This window comes from Nipponia nippon, unplaced genomic scaffold, assembly GCF_047370975.1.
Source record: "Nipponia nippon isolate SJK-2023a ecotype South Korea unplaced genomic scaffold, ASM4737097v1 scaffold_10, whole genome shotgun sequence".
Classification (NCBI taxonomy): Eukaryota; Metazoa; Chordata; class Aves; order Pelecaniformes; family Threskiornithidae; genus Nipponia; species Nipponia nippon.
The window spans coordinates 32070034-32095703 of record NW_028262291.1 but is presented as its reverse complement, the minus strand read 5'-3'; the positions used below and the strand labels follow the sequence as shown (position 1 = coordinate 32095703).

The window sequence follows — 25670 nt, the reverse complement described above, 5'->3', positions numbered from 1 at the left end:
TTTAACTTTCACTTCTGAAAAGCTGCTTTTGTTTCTCCCTTAAACGCATGACTGTGTGATCAATCAACCTATGGAGGAACGGTACTCTGTGGAGGTTTGGGAGCTGCATGACTTTCACGAAGACAGCAGAACAGCTCCTTGCAATTCTTTTGCCAAATCATGAGTTTAGGGAGAAGCAACTACAGCAAGAGAGCAAAGGAATAAAATGGTGTTGGGAAAAATATTTTAAACGCTATCAAAATGATGGGTTTATTTTTTTTAATAATCCTATTATCAAATGAGTGACACAGTCTAACACCTGTCATAAAAAAATTAGCTTTGAGTTGCACTCTAAACTGCTTAGAAGCAACTGGAAGTTTAGAGGTGGTAGATTAAACGCCCTCTTCCCCCTCTTCCAAACTGAGGCCTCTCACTGGACTCTGATGTTTGTGGGATGTCAAGAGACACGCGGTGATGATCGCCGGCAGGAGCGCGCCAAGTGTGGCCGGCAGGAGCGTAGCTGGCGGTGCAGCCCGGCGACCACAGGCTGAGCAACGTCTTTCTACTGGTACCAAAGTTATGCTGGCAACAGACCTGCGGCCGGGTTGGAGGAGGAGGGCAGCGTACGAGCCTTTCTGCTGTGGAAGTACAAGCAAGGATGCAAACCTCAGGAAAGTGCGGCCATGGTGTTTACTGTAATGTACAGCAGTTATGCTGAACTGTACCCATACCAGCAAGTATCGGCCCATTTCCTTTGGAGTTTCGGGGTTTTTTCTGGGTTTTTTTTGTGTTTGGTTTTGCTTTGTGACTATTCATAGGTCAGAGTCTCATGGTATCGGAAGTGAGTTGTTGATTAACTTGGGCACTTTGCAGATAAGTAACTTTTACAAGCGTCCACACACCTCAGAGAGCAGTCTGTCTGTTTCTGGAACCATTACTTAGGGATGCAATATATCAACAGCTAGAAACTGAAAAAGAAACACAGAAGAGAAACATCTCTTTTAAAAAAAGAAAGGGGGGGGGGTAAGTGGAACTCTCTTTTGTAGTTGCTAAAAATTTACGTTCTTGAGAGATGGTATCTAGGAGCTAGAATATTTTGCTCTCATGTTTTGGCACTGGTTTAGAGATATGCTTCCTAGAGAGCAAGCACTGCTATCAAAAATAAACTATTGCTGTTAACAAATCTCATTCCAGGAATAGAATACAGTATAGTATACAGTAAGACTTGTCAGCGTCTTTTTTCAGATCTTGCAAGTTAGCTTCCAGGACAGCAATTCTGTGTTTAATTAACTGAGTGAGTGATGCTGGTATCAAAATGGAACATGAATGTTGAAGTAGGAATGACCACGTGCAGTGCCTTTTCTCTGTCTCAGTTAAAAGGAGTTTTAAAGGGTTTGCTTCAGCAACAGTTACTTGTACACTTGAGTATTGTGATATCCTTGTCCTGATTAATGGTTACAAAATCAATGTGAAAACAGAGGACACAATTCTGGCTTGAGATATTGTAGTGTTTATGTGGAGAATAATGAGTGGGAGATCATAATGGAGCAAAATGTGCTGAAATGCACAGGTAGGGGATTACTGTCCCCTGTTTTCCTATACCCATCTCAATTCAATAGCTTTTATTATGTTTCATTTACCATCCTGTTACATCATGAACATTTTACCACTGACTGCAAGTGAGTATGATTATTGAGTGTGACTTCATGGTCTTCTGCACAGGGAGGTCAGCTGGTTCGGTGTGCTCTGAGCCGACCGATGGTTTATGACCGTGGTTAGCAGGGCTGGAAACCTGAGGGAGCAAATTCTGCCGAGTGCCACAGCACGTGAGCTCAACCTTGGCACCTTTCTCTAGTGACCGCACACCCTCCAGTTGTTTCACCATGTGGCAGAGCAGGCTCATGTTTGCCTGTAGAAAGGCATACTGCAAGAGTGCAGAAACTGATGGTCGTAATTCACAGTAATTACTATTACATCTTAAAATCAACGTAACCTTGCCTAAGTTCATACATTTTAGCATGAGCTACTTGAGCAGAGAATGACGTTAAGAATAAAGCACTATTAAATCTCAGCAGATCAGTACAGGTGATCGTTGTGTATATGGCAACAGATGGCACTCAGTTTCCTTAGAGCAAAGGTTTTCTTCTGAGGGTTAGGGAGCAAGGAAACATTCAGAGAAGAGGGCAGAAACGCAGACTTGCTGAAATGTAGATCAGTGGCAAATTTTGTAGATAAATATAAATTGGGGAGGTGAGGGGAGAAGAAAGAAAAGTTAGGGGAATCTGTCTTTCATCCTATGCAGAGCTGACAATTGTCACGAATTCAGTTAACGCAAAACCAGCAATTCCTCTAAGTGTAACAAAAATATGTTCTTGAAATAGCCTTTCAGTTGATAACAGGTTCATCTTTCAGGGGAAGTTTTTAACTTTCCTTCAATTATAATGATAAAAGTAATCCTGGGAAGAAAAAAATAAAGTTAATAATAGGTAACCACATAAAGCCAAGTATTTCTAAAGATTAAATTGAATTTTTCTCCTCTGAGGAATTCATTTTATGAAATTAGACATTATTTTATACATATGATAACTTAATTGGCTGATAAATGAATATATCCCCCCCCCCCAGATTTGATCTGTGTTATAATTGATGTAAGAATTTGTGACACAAATAGATAATCTTTCACATATAAAATATTTTTTGCTGTTCTCATTTATTGCTCTGGTTTCAAGAAGCTGCTAGTTTTCAGGTTTTATGGCGATGCCCGTTCTTTTCCCAGTAAAAGTTAACAAGGGTTACTGCCAGTAACGTGTGTTGCACTGTATTTCCTAAGTTGGCTAAATTTCATTAAACCCTGTGGAACAGAGATGATTTCACTTATGTTTTTAAAAACTACTTGCTGTAAAATGTTATTCTGAGCTCCTTATCCTACAGCTTTCAGTATTTCAAAATATCTCTGGTAATATGTTGCATTTACCATCCTCTATTACATTTTATTGTTTGGGGTGGGGCGTGGGAGTGGTATGGAGGCTTGGCAAAAGTAAGAGTTTTCTAGAATTTGAAATTGATTCCCTCATTCCCTAATTTTTAATTATAAAATGCCACTTTTTAATGAGGGCTGATGGTGAAGTATGAAGTCTTTCCTCTGGAACATTATGAATCATAAATAATTTGGTGCCCCCAAATCTATCTCTGTCAACATCAGAGTATTAGGATCATTAGCATCTGTGATCCTACAATTTGAAGTCTCAGCATGTTCCCAGCAGATAACAGAGTAATTATTAAGACTCTTCAAGTAAGACTCTGTTGTGGGTAAAGTCACTCCTTTGTAAGGAAAAAGAGTAAGATCCCGCATAAACTAAAGCTAGGAAAAACTGTAATAGAAGGTCTCTGAATTGATGCGTCAGGCTTGATCTCCTTTTTTCCGTTCATCTGAACAAGTAGAATTATGTTGAATTATCTTATTTGGCTACCTGAATCCAAGATAGAAACTGCATAGTGTGTTGTAGTTGAGGTTTTTTTTGCTATCCTGAACTGATTTGAGCAAGACATTTCTTCTTAATCAACTGCTGCTCTTTGCTGCTTTGTAATCCAAAGGCCCCTGGATGAAATCTTGACTGGTAGGTCTTTATTTTCCGGGTAGCTAACTTCAGTCATGAGGAATAAGAAATCAGGATACCTTGGCTTACCTGCCTTGTAAGAATGACGTAGGACTGCAAAACTATCTTGGGATTCATCTACAAGGACCTTTTAAGTTTGATCAGAATGGTCCTTTGTCCTACATCTGGAACCCCAGTTTTGGAGGAGGGAGCAAAGTGATGAAAAAGGTATAAATAGAAAGGGAAAGAATGAAAACAGGTTTGTTTGTAGCTCATTTTGAGTTGAGAATAGACACAACGTCTTCTGGTGCTGGTAAAAAGAAATGAATAAACTTTGTGCTAAGGATTGAGACCCATTTTGAACAGATCCTTGGACTTCCTTACTAGTTATTGCATGCAATCTGATAAGCAGATCACTGGTTTTCCAAGCTTGTTCTCTTAACTGTTTTTTAATGGATATAATCAGTACTAAATTTTCATGTACGTCTTTTTGTAGTTTTTGCATATGGTTTTCATTTACAGCTTTTTATATGTAGCTGTTCATCTGAGTGTTTTGTTGACCTCCTCAATAAGTTCAGATGAATTGGAGAAGCATGTTTTCTTGGTTATGCTAGTGTGTCCTCACCATATTCTGTTGACATAGATATTCATAGCTCTACCTTGAATTATATTTTTTCTGTATTGAAATGGGAACGAAATGGAATCACTCTTCACAATTACTGCTCTTGTCTTTAGAAGTAGGTACAACACTGCCTATCTTGCAGTTGTAACTAATTTTAGTAATTACATGTTTTGTGTTAGCAATTCTGCTACTTAATATTTAACTTTCTGCAGGTTTTCCAGTTCATAATATCATCTGGTTATTGGTAACTGATGGTCATTTAAGTCAAGTATGGTTCACCTTGTCTTTGAAGTCATCATGTTTTGCAAGTAATGAATGTGGGAAAATGTTAAAGTACAGATTGCCGTTGCTGTTCCTTTTGCATTAGGTCTGGTGACCAGTGTACCCAGGAGCTATGCTTTCGGAGTTTTTGATGTTATTAAATGTAATGTTTTCACTTTATTTTGATTGGAGCTAATTGAACCTTTTAGATCAGGCTGTTAGGTCTCAAATTAGACACCGGGACAGGAAGGTCAAGGGAAACAACCACAGACAGGTAGTTACAGTCTCCAAAAAATTTGACTCAAGTGATTTAATTCATAGAAAGATAGAAACAGGCAAGGGTGGAGTTCAGTTCTTCAGAATGTGATATTAACCGTTACCTTAATCATTTATTGCCTATATTCCAGCTGCTACAGCAGATGAAGTAGGACAGTTGCAAAAGCCTGCAGACTATGAAACAGCTGTCCCCAGAGTGAGACGTCCTTAATGCTGAGTCAGGAACAGAGAAGGTATTGCCTTTGGAAAATGTAATGTGTGGTCATGTAACTAATGACTGTACCATACATACAACAGGGCAAGAATAAGATCCACAGACCACTTAGTTATATTTTTTCATACAGGATTTTATATATATGGATTTTTTATTTATGTATCCTTAATTATTTAGGATTGTTGTCCTTGAAATTTTTAAAGGGAAAAAAAATAATCTGGGGGGTGGGGGGAACTTGGTAGCATTTGGATGCTAATATGGTTAACACCAAGCTTGGGAATTTTTAGAGCTGCTGCGTGAACTTCTGCCCTTAAGTTAATGAGAAACTTGTACTAATAGGTTATCTGTTTCTATGAAGACCAGCACTTGAGGGGGAGGAGATGTATACTTTGCTTTCAGAGAGATTGATGGTGGAAGGGGAATGGTGAGGGACAAAAGTCTTGGGTTTCATTGCAGGCTATGAAGAGGAGCATGTGGTAGTGGACACTTGGACTTCTGCCTGGTTTATGTTCGACCCTCAGCTTGACTCTTCCTTCACTGTCCCTTTTAGCCTGTCTGCCCTAAATCATTAGCAGTTTTCATTCTGTTTTCCTTCCATTCTGCCTATAAAAGCAAGCCTGTATAGCTCTTTAGAAACGGCTTTGCAGTGTTCCCATTTCATAGAGCTTATTACATAAACTATATTTGCTATGGCACCGTTGAAAAGCATAGACAGAACATTAGGTTATGTGATGGCGCACAGTGTTTGCATTTTTCCTTCCTTGATCTGAGTTGCGCACAAAGTTGTTTCACCAGCTTGGTCAGTTCTTAGACTGGAGAGCGTTTGAAAAATGTAGAAAGTTACAGCTGAAAATTCAGTAGTTTTGCAACAGCTGCATGGATAGACTGCCTTTCTAAAGTTATTCTAATGTAACTGCGCTTATGTAAATGGCTGTGCAAATACAATAATAAGTTAGATCACTTGCACCGTTCTTGTTATGTATGATGCAGTCAGCTTGCATTTTAAGCATTCCTTATGTGTTCGGCTCTATATAAATAGCAGCTGTTTCAAAGAGGTGCTGTCTATGGCAAGTGAAGTTAAAACATGCTGCCTTTGGAGGCAGAAAGTGCCCTGGCTTGATATTTAATTAGTGTGGAGCAAAGTACTCCATAGTTTTGAGAAGAGACTGCAGAAAGTCCTAGTTTCCCTGGAAGCATCAGAGAGGCTTGATTCGCAGACAATGCTGTATTGTCAACGCAGTGCTGGTTCAGCAGCATCTCTCTGCACACATTTGGCAAATATTTAAAGGCCACATTTTGTGCAATTGGTTCAGCCTTTGAAAATTATTAACTACTTTGTGTTAAAGGATATACCCAGCAATGCAAGCTTTTATCTTGACAGTCTCACGCTTTTGTCTTTTACCAGCAAGGATACACTTGTGGATTATTTCTTTTTTTTAGCTCCTCAAAGGGTAGTATACTAAATGCTTTGTAATCACTTCGGTACTGATGAGGTATGGGAAAGCATTTAATTTCCATGCTTTGTAAAGCTGGATTATACAGGAGCTGTGGCAGACAATATGTTGTTAGCCAGGGAAATAAATGGAACTTTCCATATCAAGTTATTTAAAAGTATGTTTATCTGTTTAGCTTTAGTCTTTTTATATGTTGTGAAATCTAGGCAGAGGTAATACATGCTTTTTGGACTATCCAGCTAATCTGCAAATAAGGCTGTGCAAAACACAATAAATGTTACTGACAGCCATTCTCTCTATTATCATTTTGTAATCTTTTTGCTAATTAGCTTCCTTCCTTTTTTTTGTTAGCATATCATAGTTATTTACACTAATGGAAAAGCTGAATAGGCATTGTTAATACCTAATTGCAACCAAGGATGTATGACTTGTAAATGGTAAATTCTTTAAAGTGTTTATAAACAAAATTTGGAGTCCTGATCTGGCTCCTCTATAGTTTCTACAGGAAATGTATGCTATATGTGTCCTTCAGCTGAGGAGATTAGCTCCCTATTTGTACTTTATAACTGTCCAGTAACCCAACTGAAAAGTATCACTAATCAGTTCATAAGGAAAAAATTGTATTTAGATGTGGAATCCAAATGTAAAAGTATTTTTTCAGAAGGCAAACCAACAATATCTAGAAAAGTCCTCACCGCCAGATAACACAACTCTGCATTTTTGAGATGATGATCAACGAGATTTAAAAGCATATTTGTTAGAAATACTAATTCTGTGTAATAATGACTTTGATAGTTTCAGTTATGAAAAAAGTTATATATGAAATGATTAATGCTTTTATCTCCCTTTTTCTTTCTTCTAGCCTTAAGAGAAGCATAAGCAATTGGATTACAGCTCTGACATTTTGGAGTGCAAGTGATGTTAAAACAATTTGAATGTATTGGAGCATGGCGGCTACTTAAAATGCGAAAGTTAAAGGAAATTATTACGTATCAAAACCTACTGAATATCTGAATTTTCTAGACATCCTGCATTTAACTGTGTCCTTAAATGTCCGTGATTAAGATCTCATGCAACCATTGTATATTTTGGAGACTATTCTCCAGAAGAGAACTGTGCATTTAAAAAGCAGAAATGACTGTATTTTCTCTTGGAACTTACTAAGGTTGAACATACTGAAAGACCATGACCAGCTTGAAGCGGTCCCAGACCGAAAGGGCTGTTGCCACTGGGGTATCAGTTGGAACGGATGGCACCTCAAAAGTCCACTCGGATGACTTTTACATGAGGCGCTTTAGGTCACAGAATGGGAGCTTAGGATCTGCAGTCATGGCGCCAGTTGGACCTCCTCGCAATGAAAGTTCCCATCACGTTACCTCTACCCCTGGAGTCCCTAAAATGGGGGTCAGGGCAAGGATTGCTGATTGGCCCCCAAGGAAGGAGAACATCAAGGAAACAAGCAGATCTAGTCAAGATATTGAAACATCAAGTTGCCTTGACAGCATGTCTTCTAAAAGCAGTCCTGGGAGTCAGGGAAGCTCTGTTAACCTGAATGCTAGTGATTCTGTCATGTTAAAGAGCATCCAGAGCACACTTAAAAACAAGACCAGACAATCTGAGAATCTAGACTCGAGGTTTCTTACACCTGATGGCTATCCCAGTTCCCCAAGGAAAGCTCTTCGCAGAATAAGACAGCGCAGCAACAGCGACATTACCATAAGCGAGCTTGACGTGGATAGTTTTGATGAATGTATTTCACCCACTTTTAAATCTGGACCATCTCTGCACAGGGAGTATGGCAGCACATCTTCCATAGATAAGCAGGGAACTTCAGGGGAAAGTTTTTTTGACTTATTGAAGGGCTATAAAGATGAAAAGTCTGATCAGAGAAGCCCAGCCACAACTAAGCTCAGTGAACTCTTGATTGCCAGTGGAAGCAAGGGTTCAGGATTCTCTCTGGATGTGATAGATGGACCTATTACTCAAAGGGAAAACCTGAGACTCTTTAAGGAAAGGGAGAAGCCACTCAAGAGACGCTCAAAATCAGAGACAGGAGATTCATCCATTTTTCGTAAGCTGCGCAATGCCAAAGGTGAAGGGGAGCTTGGGAAGTCTTCAGATCTTGAAGATAACAGGTCAGAAGACAGCATCAAGCCTTGGACTTGTCCAAAGTGTTTTGCTCACTATGATGTACAGAGTATTTTATTCGATTTAAATGAAGCAGCAATCAACAGGCATAATGTTATTAAGAGAAGGAACACAACCACAGGTGCATCTGCTGCTGCTGTAGCATCACTTGTTTCTGGACCCTTGTCCCATTCTGCAAGTTTCAATTCTCCAATGGGCAGCACTGAAGACCTGAATTCAAAAGGAAGTCTCAATATGGACCAGGGGGATGATAAAAGCAATGAACTTGTGATGAGTTGTCCTTATTTTCGTAATGAAATTGGTGGGGAAGGGGAGAGGAAGATCAGCCTTTCCAAATCTAATTCAGGTTCCTTCAGTGGATGTGAAAGTGCCTCGTTTGAGTCGACTCTGAGTTCTCATTGCACGAATGCTGGAGTAGCAGTTCTGGAAGTTCCCAAGGAGAATCTGATCTTACATCTAGACAGAGTGAAAAGATACATCGTTGAACACGTAGACCTTGGTGCATATTATTATCGAAAATTCTTCTATCAGAAAGGTAGGTAAATTTTATTTCTCCTTGTGTCTTATTAATGATTTTTTTACCAACATACAAAATTCAGCTGATGTATAATGGTATTTGCAATAATTATGTATTTTTTTAATTATCAGTGCTAAACATGGTATATCTTACTGATCAGTACATGCTATGTCTGATAGTCTTTCACAGTGTTGGAGTAAGAAAGTGCTGATGATTTTAGTACTGATACACATAACAGTTAGCAGTGGCTACAAATTATAAATGTCTTGAAACACAGCTTTGGTATCCATGGGGGTGGGCAGGGGTTGGCACTTCAAAGATTAAGAAAGAAAATAAAATCCTAAAATATGAGAACTTTCTTCCCTCCATGTCAAGACTTGATGTACTGAAGATTTAATGGAATGTGCATCTTGGAAAGTTAGCATTTACAATAATCTTTGGACATTTTAATATCTTAAATACCCCCCCCGTCATTTTGAAATGGATAATTATTTTAAGTCAATAATATCATACAAATACAGATAAAAATCTGTCTTCCTCACTCACTATTTTCATTATAGCTATCATTCTAGAAAGAAAATTCAGATTTGTCAGATTCTGCAGAAAGAAACTATCACTATATATACATAACTATATATACACACACACATATATGTTGCAATGACAACGATGTATCTGAAAAAAAAGAGTACAATTCTCTTATCACACGGTTCTACTGAAACCAAGGATTATAATTTCCATCAGAGGTATGCAGGAAAAAAAAAATCAGATCAAAGCTTTTTGACCTATAGAAACAAGCAAAACCGAAACATTACCCCGATGCCCCCCCCTGGCACCGTGAGATGCAGATCTCGCTGTCTGTCTTCCTGATTCTGAAAATGATCAAAAAGAAGTGCAGAAAAAAGTCCTTTAAGAGAGTTCTGTCTGCAGGATTGTGTGCCTTACTGTGGTATCTCCTGATGGATAGAATTGGTCTAATGATTGACATGAAGAGTGCTTGTTCCTTAGCTACCAATGATGACGATTGGGTTTCATCTCTTTAGTGAAAGCAGCTCAAAGGAGCCTGTTTCCTGCAGATTAAAGCAATAAAAATAAGGTTAAAATAAGTGGATGATCAGTTCAAAAAAACTTCAACTTGTTAACTGTGTGTTACAGCTAATAATCTCATCTCCCGTTTTTCCCTTGTGTTGAAATATGTCCATCTCTCGCCTCTTCTTCCTTGCATTGTCCCCTTGGTTGGGTGGCTCTTGTCACGCTTTCCGTAGTGTCCTCTTTCTGCAGTCTTTCTAGGGCTGACAGGTAGCCTTTGCTGCATGGTTTTTGAGAGTGCTGATCCACATCCTTTGGAGAGAAAGGAGTGAGGAAAGAGATTGGTTTCCTGAGAACAGTTAAGCCAGATGCGCAGTGTAGGATGAGGTACGTTTGGAGGGGAGAGCCTGAGATTAGAGACCTTTGCCTGCGATTACCTTCCTATCTGTCTCCCTCTGGAACAATTTGATTCCTTATCACTCTGGTGAGTTTTGTAATCAGCAACTAAAGGTGCAGTTTCATGTTACAGCTGACCTGATTTAACAGCATTTCAGCACTGAAAGGGGAAGACTTTATTCCTCCCCCTTCCTTGTAACAGTTCTCTTGTTTTCTGAAAACTTGATAAGCCACTTCAGTTTAGTAACCAAGCAGAATCTTGCCATCACAATAAACTTGCTTTTTATTGCTTTGTTATTTTTTTCCAGTTTTAGTGAGTCTAAACAGCTTTCCTTGCAGGCAGAGAAGTGCCAAAGCCTAGTGCCAGGTAAGCAATGAGAGTGAACAGCAGAAGAGGAGAGAGGTGTGAGTGGGATTTCAGCCCTTAAGCAACAATTTATTAGCTTGGCTTATCCTTAAGGGAAACCACACCCTCATGCTACTACAGTGCCAGTCACCTTTATATCTCCATTTCTTTCTAGTCATAATTAAGATTAATTAGATAAAATTGACATAACTTAGTCCTAAGGGTATTGGTGAGGGGTAACCAGATATAAAAGTGTCAGTATGTGTGTGGAGTAGGTTTGGAGGGAGAGAAGAAGCTGTGATTTTTCCATTAAGCCCTAAAACTGGATTTTAAATTCACTGTGCTCATGTTCACTCCAGCAGGCACGAGCCAGGGATGTTGTTCCTACCAGAGGCTTTTGTCTGAAAAGAGGTGTACTTCAGAAGCCTCATCAGATATGCCCAAACCCCACAGTTCTACAAGTACCAAACATTTTGTTGACCACCCAGTGTATTGTCTGTCCCCAAGCAAACTTTAGACTAATCTGAAAGAGACAGGATAGTGCTAAAACTTAAAGCAGCATAATAGGAAAAAAAAAAATCAACAAAGTCAGTTGTAACGGAAGGTTTTTATAACAAGAAGCAAGTAATGATGCAGAAACTTCCTTGTTTGAAGAGGAGGCTGGATGTTATAAATGGAATAGACAGTGATGAAATACAGTTTCAGTGGGATCAGCTAGTCAGGTCAGCAGGCCTTGGGTAATTTTATAGTCTTAAAAGTATGAAGCAAAGAATTCTGATTCAGCAATGATAACTTTTAAAAATCTCAAACCAGGAGAATTTCACAGAATTAGAGAACTACTGAAGTAATCCTAGAGCTTCTAAAGAATAAAAAGTGACGATACAGAGAATTGTAATCCTTTAGTTTGTTTTCATTCCAACTTGAAATAACAAAGCAGGTAATTCGGGACTATATCAACAAAGAACTCATCAGTAATGATGCCAGTCAGTATGATTTAATGAAAAGTAGGTCTTGTCACAAAAAAAACCCACACTGTTAATCTTTTGCATCGTAAGGAAAAAAAGAGAAAGAATGAGAACTATTGCATTGATAGAGTCCATTTTAATTTCTCCAAGGTAGTTTGGTGAGATGCTGATGGTGACTTGACTGAAGTCTTTAATTATATGGAAGTAATAGCTCATTCTTTACAGGTATCGTTACTTGGATGATAGATGCATCTCAAATTTTAGCAGTGTACAGGGGAGGTGTCAGTGAGCCAGGCTATTACTAACATGGTTCAAATTAATTAAAATATCTTAGTCTAGTTAGCGTAAAATATTTGCATGTGACATTTATGGACACGTCTCGTGTAAGGTCATCGATGAACACAAATGGATAAGCATTTGTATGTAAAGGAAATACTAAGGTGAATTCAGCATATTATTTGACCACTTACAGAGCAGTGGTAAACTATTGATAAATAATATTCTGGCCTGGTGTCCAGACTTCTAAATGTGAAAATACCGGTGGAGACAGTTTAGTGGGGGTTAGAAAAATGGTACAGGTATTGGGAAAAGAACTTTATAACGGTAGTTCCCATGGCTGGATTTAGCTCCTCTACTTTATATCTGAGCTAATTGTGTAGACTCCTTTTGTACTCAGTGGAGAGAAATGAACCTTGCAGGATATACAAATTGCAGTATTATTTCCCTCAATTCACTATGGAAGGCTCATCCACAACTAACTCCCATGGAGATGTTTATACTTACAGGAGATTAATGCTACTCTTATATTGCAAGAGATGTGTTTGCAAGGTGACTACTTAAAGGTGTATTCAAAAGGTGTATTTGATAGGGGGACTTGTAATTAGAAGTCTTAAGTCTAGACATTTATAAGCACTGAGATACATGGTAGTGCTAGTGCTAAAAAAAGAGGCGGGGGAAGCCAGCACAAGAACAAATTTGTGGAAGTTCCATGAATTTGACCTTGAAATAAGATTAAGCTTTGAACAAAAAGGATAACTAACTATACATGGGAAAAACTTATTAAAGGCAGTTGTTCATTCTTTGAATTTTACGTGGCAGTCATGTTTTTTTTGTGTGACGTTTTCCCTTCTTTTAACTTCAGTGCCTGAAGAGACAATTTCTGACCTGTTTGAGTTAAGATAACAGGGTCTCTTCTGGCGTCTGTGTTTCTTAATCTGATAGAGGCCCTTCTTTTAAGGTGGCTCTTTATTGGAGAGGTTTGCAGTTCGTATGGATGTATTAGGTAGCTGGACAGAGTAAGGCTGGCTTCTGTTCAGTATCGGCATGCTTTCTCACTTGTGCCATGATGTATACGTGCTTTCAGCTCTTGCTGCTTCATTGTGTCTGAGGGCAACTGTGTAATCTGGACCCTCTGGAGTGAAATCAGAATGCTGGCTGAAATACACAAATGGGATCGTTAGTAGCAATAAAAATGTTTCAAAGTGTGTTGGTACTGGGCAAAATTAAAAAAAAATCTGTGATTATTGAAATTAAAGATTTTTCTCTTTAAACATGGTGCTTTTAGAAGGAATCAGAAGGAAAACAGGTTGGACTTGTTTGGGTTTTTTTCTTTTCTACACAGTGGCACCAAAGGTAAGGGCAGGGGAAGGCAAGGCAAGATTTCAAGAAGCTACCTGGCAATTGTTTTGGGGCTACTTCCTGGACTATTTTTTCCTTCTAGAGCATTCTAACATTTTTGTTTGTCCTATGATTATGATGGGTATAAAACCTTGCAACTAATCTTCTAAGAAAATACATGTTAAGACAGCTGATGAACTTCAGTTTTGATATAAAGTATATTTTTTGACAGAAAGGAGGAACAAATTGTTCAGGCCTTCTTACTGAAATGTAAAAAAAGATGTCTTTTTGTGTGAGAAAGTGAGATTGTTACTTAAATACATAACTTTCTACCCCTTACAATTCGTTTCGTACTATTGACCACAATGCTTCAGGTTTTTTTTAAAAAAAAAAAGAAAAAAAAAAAAAAAGAGAGAGAGAGAAGCAAAACCATTGAACTCGCTGCTTCTGAACATAAAATTACAGTTCCCAGAGAAGGGAAGAGTCATCTTAGGTCAACCCAAAACTTCTAGTTCTGTCTTCTGGCAAAGACCAGCAACAGATACCGAATGAAGAGTATGAATAGGGCAAAGGCATAGGGATACTTTCTGGGTGTACTTTGGCAGCCTCTGGAGATGCATAATGGACTTCTTAACCTGGTATTGTTTGTATTGAGTAGTCTTTGGACTTACCTTCCAGGCAATTATGCAGTTGTCTGGTACCCTGAATAAACTTCTAGCATTCACAGTACTCCTGCAGCAGCAAGGAGTTCTGCAGCTTGACTACATTGGGCATAAATAGCCAGTTTTTACTGGTTTTGTTTACTGGCTTCCAGAATGAAAGTGAGGGTCATCAGATTAAGCAGTCTCACTGCTAGGTGAATAAGTTTGGTTTTCTCACCTTTCCGTGCTATGTGTTATTTTATAAACCTCAACCATGTTATTCCCCCCAATCATGTTTTGTTGCCCTTCTCTGAACCTTTTCCAGTTGAGATCAGGGCACAGTATTTAAGACAAGCAAACCACAGACTTAATGTAGTATCGTAATGTTTTCTGTTTTCTACTTAGAAATTCCGAATGCCTGGCTATAACTTATCATTGAGACCTGAATTTCTTTCCCATACATGGGTAAAAGCTTTGTGTGTGTATTCTGGATGAAGTCTTTATAAATGTCTGTACATTTAAGTAACGGGTTAATTATTAGCAATAAAGTATTTTTCAAGGACAGCCATGCTTATTAGCCTATCTATAGCTTGATATTAAAGACTTATTTATTATCAATAATAAAACCGTAGGGATGGAAAAATTTGTTTACATCAGCTTGTCTAAGTGCTGCTTAGAAAAGAGGGCGTATCGCTCCGGAGGAGCAGTCTATTCTCTCTGTCTCCCAGGTTGTGTCTGGGAATTACAGTTCGCACGGAAAGAACCAAGAGCATCCGTTTAGCTTCGGTCGTCATCAGGCAGTAGTCGCTAATGTCGTTACCGTTTAGGACAAATTTGAGTTACTGGCTTAGAATGAAAGATTTGACTGAGAAGTAAATAGTTTCCTGAGATGGTTTTATAACGAATGAGCTGTTGGTCAGCTTCCCTTTAACTGTTGGCAGCCAGCAAAAAAACCCTTTGCTCTAATGCTTTAAATTGCTGCATATTCTATCCCTAAATCAGTACCTTTCAAGTATATGGCTAGACTTACAGAAAATTCACAGTTGACAGTCTGATCACAAGCAACAGTCTGAAGACTTTCTTTGTGCATCCAAAGAAGGGCAACGAAGCTGGTGAAGGGTCTAGAGCACAAGTCTTATGAGGAGCAGCTGAGGGAGCTGGGGTTGTTCAGTCTGGAGAAGAGGAGGCTGAGGGGAGACCTTATTGCTCTCTACAGCTACCTGAAAGGAGGTTGTAGCGAGGTGGGGGTTGGTCTCTTCTCCCAAGTAACAAGCGATAGGACGAGAGGAAACGGCCTCAAGCTGCGCCAGGGGAGGTTTAGGTTGGATATTAGGAAAAACTTCTTCAATGAAAGGGTGGTCAGGCACTGGAACAGTCTGCCCAGGGAAGTGGTTGAGTCTCCATCTCTGGAGGTATTTAAAAGACAGGTGGATGTGGTGCTTAGGGACATGGTTTAGTGGTGGACTTGGCAGTGCTAGGTTAACGGTCAGAGTTGATGATCTTAAAGGTCTTTTCCAACCTTAACGATTCTATGATCCTATGACATTATAGGATCGAGCTTTAAAAATGCTGCCCTCTTGATTCCAGAGAACTGCTGGGCAGAGGTTTCCAGTGCTGTAAATACTGCAGTAGGATTAGAGGAAAACGCTTGATGCAGAGTTTTATTCTGAAGAGAAATGTTTGGGATTTTTACTTCTAGTCTGATTACACAAAATACATCAATTGAACATGATATCCAAAGGTAAATTGGATAAAAAAGCACAAAAAAACCCTCTTCGTTCAAAATCAAGTGCATTTACTTGGATTTCCCTTGCAAGGGAAACTCGTAAATATCTGCCAGGAAAATAAGTGTTTTCACTTAGTTTTTTCACTGGAAGCATCTTTTGAATTCTATGATAAATATTTAACTATTTTTAAAAGTATATATAATCTGTTTTAATGACCAAGTACAAGTAATTAATTATTTCTTTTTGGCATGGATTTATAAATTAATTTATGGCTGTTACTGGTTGTCTCCTGAATGTCTTTTAATTAAATAATTTTTAAACAGTAGTTTAAATAGTGTCAAGCTTGAGAAGTGCTGCTTTCAATGAGGTTCTGTGTGGGGTGGAGGAAAAAGCTGTCTTCTATGCTATTCATGTTTGGCATAAAATTCCTGAAGTATAGTTGTGAATTAGCCCTTGTTTTTACAATAAAACTCCTAATCAGCTACCTTTAGATTAGGCATTAAGCTTCGTGCACTTAAATTCTGCTACTGCTTTTCCTGCTACAGGAAAGAGAAAATGGTTGGATGAAGTAAATTCAGGATGTAGTGGAAAATCAGGTGGAGATGCAAGAAGGTCTCTACCACAGGGAAAAGTAGTCAAGATACAGGGGTATATACTGTAGCCTACAGAATGAATAACAGAGGCAGGGTAGAGGAGGAGAAAGAGAATAAAGGTGAAGATAAAGAATGAAAGACCCTGTCCCCTCTCGTAAATGGGAATAGAGGAGAGGACAGTGTGAACAGAAGAGCAGACTGAGGAGATGCATTGGAGAGCAAAAGACAACTGCCCAGTGTAGAGTGAAGGGAAAGAGGATAAAAGACATTTCCTATTAGCACAGAAGTGTAAAATTCCACACGTCTTTGTGCATTTTTCTGTATAAATAGGAGCTAGATAAAAAGCTTAATCAAATGATACAGAATTGTATGTGTATTTTCATGCAGCTTCAAATGTTCCTCTTACCAGCCTTTCTAAATGTGTTTTCAAAATGTAGAATAATTTCTCCTGAGAAAACTCTCTATCTGAATTGCAGGCTAGACTGGTTACACGATACAGAAATTTTATCATCTGTGCAGTTGTCAGCACAGAAAACTAATGTAATTTTTGGACTGTTCTAGCATGTATTACCAACGTATCTTTTTTTTCTTTAAAATTTTCTATTATATAAGCAAAGGTACATCAATGTTTTTAAGTCACTAAGCAGTTTAGTGTGGAGATGGCCAAGCTATTTCAGATTTTGGAAGCTTCATAGTATGCTGATAGAAAATTGAGCTCATGTTCTCAATGACCGTGCTGGTTCTGCATTGACCGTCTCTGCCATAAACTGTTTGGTGAGCTATAAACATCCTGAAAAAAACAAGTTAATGGAGGAAGAAGAAAAGCTAGGGTGCTAATGAGGTGGTTTGGGTTTTTAAACGACAGAAGATCTCTGTGGCATTTACAGGGCTCATATCAGTGGAATAGTCTAAAGATTTAATTAGGCTTATGTGGATGGTCTAATTTATTCATAATTTCCCCACTCATGACTAATTCAGTCACCCCAAACTTACGCCAATATTTACAGGATATTCCACAAGATACTAAAAGAATTTTGAATCCTAATTACCTCTGTGCAGCGTATTAGCTTTTGATGACTTGCAGAGGAATTTGGTAGAAAGCAAGCTTTATAGTGCTGCAAGCATGTTTCTTTTATGTCTTGCATGCTCTGAAATCTTAAATGGAAAATATTGAGGAAAGGGTAATAAAATACCAGATACTGGTGAACAGAATAGAGCCTCCAGGGGCTTAAAGGGGTGGACAGTTGTGTCAAGACAAAGGTGTGTAGGGCACAAGTAAGTTCATACAGAAAGAGCACCTACTTGAAAAGCATTGTTGGAGGAAAGTATAGCAAAAACCAGTAAGTATAATTTTAAAAAGAAATAGAATAAAAAATGAGGCACTCAAATTTTTAACACCACAAGTGATTATTCATTGGAAACATGAGTGCCATTCACTTGGGATGGAGTATTTCAATATCTCTTTCTAGTATCTTTAAAGATGCAGTTCTTGATGATGACATTAAAATATTTTACATATTATATCTATAGCAGAATAGCTCGTATTAGACTGCTCTTGAAGTTCTTGTTTTAAAGTTCTGGCTGTTTTAAGAATAACAAGTAATCTGTATATAATAGTTCAGGCATTATGGTTATGTTTCCTTTCAGGGCAGTTACATCTTTTTTTCATTTTGCTGGTTTTCACATTTCTTCTTTGAGTAGTTGAATTTTCAGATAGCTCTAACTTTCTGTTTTTGTGCATGTATAAATTCATTCATATATGCAGATATGCAGCATATGGAAAGTGATGACGTAGGACTTATTTTTCTTGTACAATGCTTGACTTCTGTTTTTTGGCAGTTTCTCTAAAATTTTTCTTTCAGGTGTTGTATGTTTAAATTCAGTTGTTGTCACTTGAGATATATGCAACTTCGTTTATATGTTGCTGCATTCATGGTGGTGTACCTCTGTCATCAGTCAAGATAGTTCATAATGCTCAGAAGGCTCCATAGAGGAGCCTTCAACACCAATCTCTTAAATTGTTGAGCTTTAATTTTGTAAATGCTCTTTTCTAATATTTTTACATGTAAAACTCGGCTTTACATGTGTATAGTTAAACGAATACAAAAATGTATCTCAAATAATCTACTGTTCAGCTAGTGAGCAATTTCTCCAGCCCTCTCTGCCACCTTCTCGACTAGGCTAGTTTTAGACTCAACTCTTAGCACTTTAAATTTACTCTTAGGGTTGTTCGACACTTCACTGTTAAATATTTATGCTAGTCACTTTGTTTCTTGCTCTTTATTCTGTTTTTCTATTGTACTATGCTTTGATTTTTTTTTTTTTTTTACTATGAACAAGTCTTTAACTTCTTTTTCAGCTTCATCAGTTTTTCCCCTTCTATAATTGAGTTACTTGTTTGACTGTTTTTTGCTTTTTTCCATACAAAAATAAGCAAGCTACAGCCTTTGCTAAGTACAATTCTTTGCCACTCCCATTTTAACGTAGAGTGGTGAGTTTCCCGCTTCAGTGCATTTGACTTCATTACTTTTATTTTTAAGGGGGGGAAATTAGTTGTACTTCTTTAGCTCAATGTGAATGGAACAGATTTCGATGTAAGAGGTGTATCCTGTTTTAGGCATGTTTAAGCAGAGACGCAATCTTGAATTTCAGCCTTCTTGTATAAATGGAGCTCATTAAAGAACTGAGGCACAAGAATGAAATCCTGGTACCACTGAAGACATGCTCTTAGTGACTCTAGTGGAGCTGGCAATTTATTTCCAATATAACAACTAAGCATGAAAAGTGTAAGTAGTAAGACGGACTTTGATTTGTGGTGTTTTTTTTGTTTTTGTTTTTGTTTTTTTATGTAAGAACACTGGAACTATTTTGGGGCAGATGAGAACCTGGGTCCAGTAGCTGTGAGTATAAGAAGAGAGAAGCCAGAGGAAATCAAAGAAAACGGACCTCAATACAACTACCGGATCATATTCAGAACCAGTGAGGTAAGCAGTTCAGGAATGATAGTAAAAGAAGCTAGAAGTGAGCAGGAAAAACCAGGTGGTACCTGTGGGGTTTGTGTGCTTTTCAACATCGATAATAGATTTCTGTCTCCTCTACATATGTCTAATCCAGGAATCTCCTAACAAAGTTATGCTGCATGTTTATATTACACAGAATACAAGTAAGTGTATCAGTGAGTGAGTTACTCCATAACATCCAATACAGAGGAAACTGCGAAGGCTGTTTTGGTTAAAGCTTGAGAAACTTACAGGATCTATGTTAGCTAGAAGCAAGCAAAGAGGGGGAAAATGACTTCCTCAACTTTTATATGTGACGGGGTAGACCTGAGAAGCGTACTTTTTACACTTTGAAATGCTTTGCTAGAAATACTACTACTAATCTTTTCCAAGTATTAGTTTCCTGTAAAACTTAAATCTGTTGAATCATTTGAAATACTCTGACTACTGTTAGCTATCAGAGTGCGTGACATTTTGCATCAGTGTCTGTTTCACGCAACATGAGTTACTTAATGTCCTCAATCTCTATTGAGAATTGGAAAAATAGTATGTTTTGCTCCACTGCTATTGCTAATCAACCTTTTCTCAGTGAATAATTCAATATATAAACTATTTTTGTTTCATATGCTTAGCTTATGACATTAAGAGGCTCTGTGCTGGAAGATGCTATCCCTTCCACTGCAAAGCATTGCACAGCCAGGGGACTTCCCCTAAAAGAAGTGCTGGAGTATGTGGTTCCTGAGCTGAATATCCATTGCCTAAGGCTGGCCTTCAACACTCCGAAAGTCACAGAACAGCTTATGAAGCTGGATGAACAAGGGGTAAGTGCAGAGTTACAGAATGAGACAAATTGTCTTAAACTGTCAGATTACTGCCATGAACTGCAAAATTACCTTAAATGATTAGAGTCAGTCTATTAAAATGCCTCATTTAAACTTAAGCTTGTCATCTGTAGGGAGAGTTATCTTGCATGTCTTTCCCCCCAGGTTTTGCAGAATATTTGGTATGTATGAAATGAAGTTCATTTCTCTAGGTAGTCTAAAGTTTTAGATTAATGTTATGACAATTGTCTGTTTTAATTTATTTTAAAAGAGACTAAGTGATTGTTTTTCAAAGACTGTGGGGAGGAGGGAGTTCTATTCTTGTTTTCTTATTGCTATTATAATGAGAATAGAAATCTCCCATGTTTCTAAAGGTTTTGTTGTAATATTGTGTTGGCACAACAATTGCCAGGGTGCTGCCTGTCTCTTTTTTTTTTCTCTCTTTTTCTTTTTTTTTTTTTTCCCCCCCTCTCCTTCCCCTGAAACAAACTGCATGGCAAAATATTCTAAGCCTCTTCTTCATACAAGTGGTTTTCAATTAGGTGATAGTCCCCTGGTCTCTTAAAGATGGAACCGAGGCTCGTTAGCTATATAGCTTAGACTTAGCAAAATGAAAGTCCATGAGTAAAATGAATTTTATGATTAAAAACTTCGACAGTGCCATTTAACAGCTCTGAGTACTGAGACACTCTTTCTCCTGGTCCTTCTTGCTTCTCATGATCAGCCTTTCTGGCACAGAATTGACATCTGTGTTATTATTCCTTCTTGCTGTCAGTCTAACATTGTCATCATAAAATTGAAAAAGGTCTAATCGTTACCTGCTCCACAAGGGAGAGAATATAGCTATTCTAATCATGTTTACAAGTGACTGTCATGAAGATTTTGTCAGCCTCCTTGTGGTTTAGTTATTAAAATGGACAAGATAGAGAATCCCTGAATACCTACCGGAAGCAAAACTTGAGCAGAACACTTTGTCCTCTAGTTAGTTTCAGAATCTCATCTATTTCACTAAGAACATGATACAAGAGGATGGAGGAATGGATAGCTGTGGCTATCAGTGCATCCAGACTAACAGGGGAGTGGTTATGTGTGGTCAGCCCAGGGTAGGTGCAGCCCAGTGTTGTCACTGACCGTGACAAGCAGTGGGTGCCTGGCCAAGAATACAAGAACAGGACGAGCATGGAGTGATACTTTCCTAGCTCCTGATAGCTTGTAGGCTTTGATAGGGCTCTCTATCCTACCCCTCTGCTGCACCAGTTTGATAAGTCCTAGTTTAGTTAGTCATTTCTCATGTAGAAGTTGTTCTGTACTTCTGATCATGCTTTTGCCTCTCTGGAGTTTTTCCAGTTCCCCCCCTCCTCTCCCACATCTCTCTTAAAACAGTGCAGTTTTGAAAATGGGGGAAAATTTTGGTTTAGTATGCTTTCTTATCTCTTCCCTCTCTAATAATTACTGATATTTTATTGGCTTTATGGCTACTACTGAACACTGAAAGTATGTTTTCCTGAACGCCTAAGATCCTGTTCCTTAGGGGAATAAGTCAAAGCTCATTGCTGTAGATATAAAGTTGGGTATCTGTACCACATGGATCGCTTCAAGCTTTACTTGCACTGAGGTTCATCTGCTATTCTTTTGCCCAGTTATGCACTATCATAAGCTCTCATAGCCAGTCTTCAACTCCAATACTGTAGAGTAATAACTCAGTAATGTTAGCAAACGTAGTTACCTTACTGTTCATCACCTCTATCAGATTGCTAAAGTGTGTGTTGAATACTGTATGCCCACATTCTGATCCCTGCCTTACTCTACTGATAATTTTCTTCAGCTCCTTTTTGTCTTTTAGCCAGTTACATGTCTAAGTGAGTTCCTTTTTCTGTACCCTGGCTAATTAGGGTTTTTAAGACTTTTTGAAGAAAAAGCTTTGTTAAATGTCTCTTGGAAATTCAAGTATACTCTGTATCAGCTCTATCTCCTGCATGTGCTTGTTGGCTCCTGCAGAGAACAATGCTGCGATGAGCCAGCGAACACGTAAGGTTGAGGGGAGATGGGTTTACCGCATAGCCTGCTAAAAGAAGGATGAAATCTTTAGATGCTTACACTGCTCAGTATAACTGTTCCCTTTCACATGATGAGATCCTAATAAGTTGGAGGCCTGAGTGTCTTCCTTAGATGATTAGAGCAGCGATTCCAAATATGCACATATTCAGTGTTTATGATTTGTTATCTGAGCCTAAACCTAATCTGCCCTTCATCCAGACTCAAATTTATCAGGGACTTGAAGTCTCAAGGATATCTTTCAGTCTCTTTCCAAAGTTTTCTGTTTCAGCAGTGGAGAAAATGGAATTGAATTCAACATGGCTCCATAAGTGAGCCTTTGGATTCAAGGATCAGTACCTTCCAGACAGGCCCATCAAGAGCCTGCAATCTCAACAGTGTGGATGGGAAAATGTTCACAAAGAAGAAAAATAAATGTAGCGAAAAGTTCTATTTTAAGAAAATAAATTCCAAAATTATTTATAGTAAACACCTAATTTGAAAAGTAATTTAGCATAATTTGCCTCAGAAGTCAGTTATGTCTAAAAAAGTGTAAGATTAAATTATCCTTATTTCATATCCTATACGTCATTAAGCTTCCCCAATATGGTGTATAGTATGGTTTTCTGTTACTACTTAAACTTTTGAAAATCATTAAGGACAAGTGATAGTTATAATTGTATTATCTACATCAAAGTATTTTCTGTTTTTGTGGTAATGAAACAGTTTGACACTTCTAACAGAAAAAGATAAGCACACTCTGTACTAATTAGAAGCTGCATTTTTTTATCAATTCCAAGCTAACAGAAAAATTTGGGTAACAGCTGCTCTACTAATTAGGTACACAGACTGTTTGTCACTACTTCTTGCTGAGTGTCACACTTTCATTACAGCACGAACAGGTGCCTGTTTGATATAGCAAGTAAGACGTTTTGTAAATTTAAGAGTTAAGACTATAAAGTGACCTTAGCCTAACTCAGCCATTAAATTTCACCCAGTAACCCCTTCATTCAGCCAAATTCGCATGCACCGGTTTTGATTAAGATAGGCTGTCTTTTTTTATGAGTGAGGTTTTAAAGCAGTTGGTTGTTTTCATATTTAAGAATTCGCAGTTCTTTATTTGAATTTATCTGCTTTCGGCTTCCAGACTTCTGATATCTTTCTCTGCTACATCTTAAGAGTCATTTTGGTGTGAGATTTTTTTCCAGCAAAGTTTTTTGTATGCAGGGATTAAATCATCTGTTGGTCTTGTTTATGATAAACTAAACAGATTGCACTTTTCAAGTCTTTCACTGCAACATATTTTCCCTGAATTTCCTATCACTTTTATGGCTGAGCTCTTGTCTCTTCTGCTCTTTCAATATCTGCATATGACATCCAGTGTCAGAATGGGAATATTCTTCTTGGCTCAATTTTGTACTGGTGGTGTATGTCAAGCTGCATGTTCCTTACTTCCCCTTAGATTGCTAGAGTCATGTTAACATCTGCTGTTCTGTACATATGGCCCACATTGCTTGTCACCTAGCTGTTCTTTTATTGGCTTTATTAAAATGCATTCATTTGAATGGTTCTGTGTTAAAAAGCAATCTAATCGTTCCATAGGGCTGCACTAGCTTCCTGGCTAATTACCATCTACTAATCTTTGCCTTGAATGCAGCATTCATGGTAACTTATTTTAGGTTTACTTCCAAATATGATTTAAAAATTTTAATATCATCAGGGCAATTACTGATTTGTTCCAGTAGAACTTTATCTTTATGGCAATTCCTCATTCACAGAAATACTGAGAAATGTCAGTCGGTTTTTAATATAATTCCATATTTATAATATAAACTTGCTGACTGGTTAAATCCAAGATATGCTTTCTGCTGTCTTTCACTCGGTGCTAGACAAATGCTCAAAGTGCACTTTCCCCACATATATAAATATGTAAATACTTCTAGATTATTAAAATGAAGCTGCTACTTCAGGAGTTTTACCACAGCAGAATTCATCCTTCAGCTCCTTTTTTAGCTTTTGCTTGGAGTTAATACACTTCTAAGGACTCTAGATTTATCAGAAGGAGATGTAGTAATGGGGACTGCATGCCTTTCTTTCCCCAGATCTGCTTTTTTTGATTCAGAAATACCAGATTGTGTTGTCCTTATGAAACTTTTTTTAAGATCAGCAAATCTAAGAACACAGCTAGAAGGCATATCCTGCTCTTTGCATAGTCCGTATTTAGTTTCTTAGGCTGACATTTTCAAAGCAATAAAGGACAGTTGTTTGGTTGCCTGTGGATGCTGCGGATCCCATTTATGTTTATGCTCTTGAAAATACTTCCTTCACTGAAAACTGAAGCTTAAATAGTGTAGGTGTGCTTGGTGAGAATGGTTTTCTTTGTCCTAACTTGTTTAAGTAAAATTACTAGAAACTATTGTAATTAGCAGTGCAGCTAAGGCATTGTGGTCCCTTGAAGCACTTTTATCCCTCATGTTTCCCTGGGAGTGGACAGAGAGCGTATCTGAGCAGCAAACGTTGCCTGAATGGTCCAAGACAGGACCAGCTACTGATGATACGGCAAGCGATGGCAGTTGTTTTGGCAGGAGTGGCTGCAACGCGGCCTCTCACCACCCTTCCTCTCTCCTCCCTTCCCACGTGTCAGCAGTAGCTGGTCCAGGTTCTCTGGGAGAGCACATAGCCCTGTCGGTGGAAGGCACCAAGTTTGGCTGCTGTGAGACAATAAGCTTGCAGGGAGTGGGATCCTGTAGCTTTGAGCAACCTGGTCTAGTGGAAGGTGTCCCTGCCCATGGCAGGGGGGCTGGAACTAGGTAGTCGTTAAGGTCCCTTCCGACCCAAACCATTCTATGATTCTATGCTGTACTCATATTTTATCATAAGAAATTTGGACATATTTAGAAGATGCAAGTCAGGTAGACATTGTGTCAGGTGATAAAATTCTGGAGGGGAGAAAAGAAACAGCCCAGAACTGTTGGGCTCATTACATACTCTTAACTTCAATGGGAGTAATCAAGCCAGGTTGATCTTTACCCTTCTTTTTTTCCCCTCCTTATTTTCCTACTGCTAATGCTTTATCCCTGTCACCATTGGTGAGTAAAAGAAGAATACAGTAAAGTTGCAATTTTCAGAGGTTTTTTTAATTTTAAAATTTACTTTAATTAGAGACAGAGTAGAACCGCTTCTGAGGGCTTTAAAATTATCCCACCATAACTATAAGTTAAAATTAATGAATTTCAGTTTAATTATCTGTGTCCACGTCATCCCAGCAGGTTCCAAAGCACGTTTGCTTTGAGAGCAAATCACAGTATATTCAGAGGACTTTGCTTCCAGTGCCCTTGCAAATAACTGTTTTCACTTCCCACTAACCTGTAGCCCAAACTTGTAAATCTCACACCAGTTTCAGTAGACTTTCCTGTGATTTTGCTCTGGCAGATC

The 25670-nt window shown here is 38.3% G+C and overlaps 1 protein-coding gene across 11 annotated transcripts in view; it reads left to right on the top strand.

Annotated features, from left to right (window-relative positions):
* SIPA1L1 (signal induced proliferation associated 1 like 1) overlaps nt 1-25670 on the top strand; it is a 232186-nt gene that overhangs the window by 146578 nt on the left and 59938 nt on the right. For 10 of the 11 annotated variants that reach the window (XM_087746430.1, XM_087746434.1, XM_087746424.1 and 7 more), the window contains 3 exons: nt 7265-9085; nt 19235-19365; nt 20013-20201. In XM_087746430.1, coding sequence (XP_087602556.1) covers nt 7588-9085; nt 19235-19365; nt 20013-20201 — 1818 coding nt within the window. In that variant the 5' untranslated portion in view covers nt 7265-7587. Of the gene's footprint in view, nt 1-4865; nt 4968-7264; nt 9086-19234; nt 19366-20012; nt 20202-25670 lie in introns of all 11 variants that reach the window. The other variant, XM_087746429.1, reaches the window with a different exon arrangement.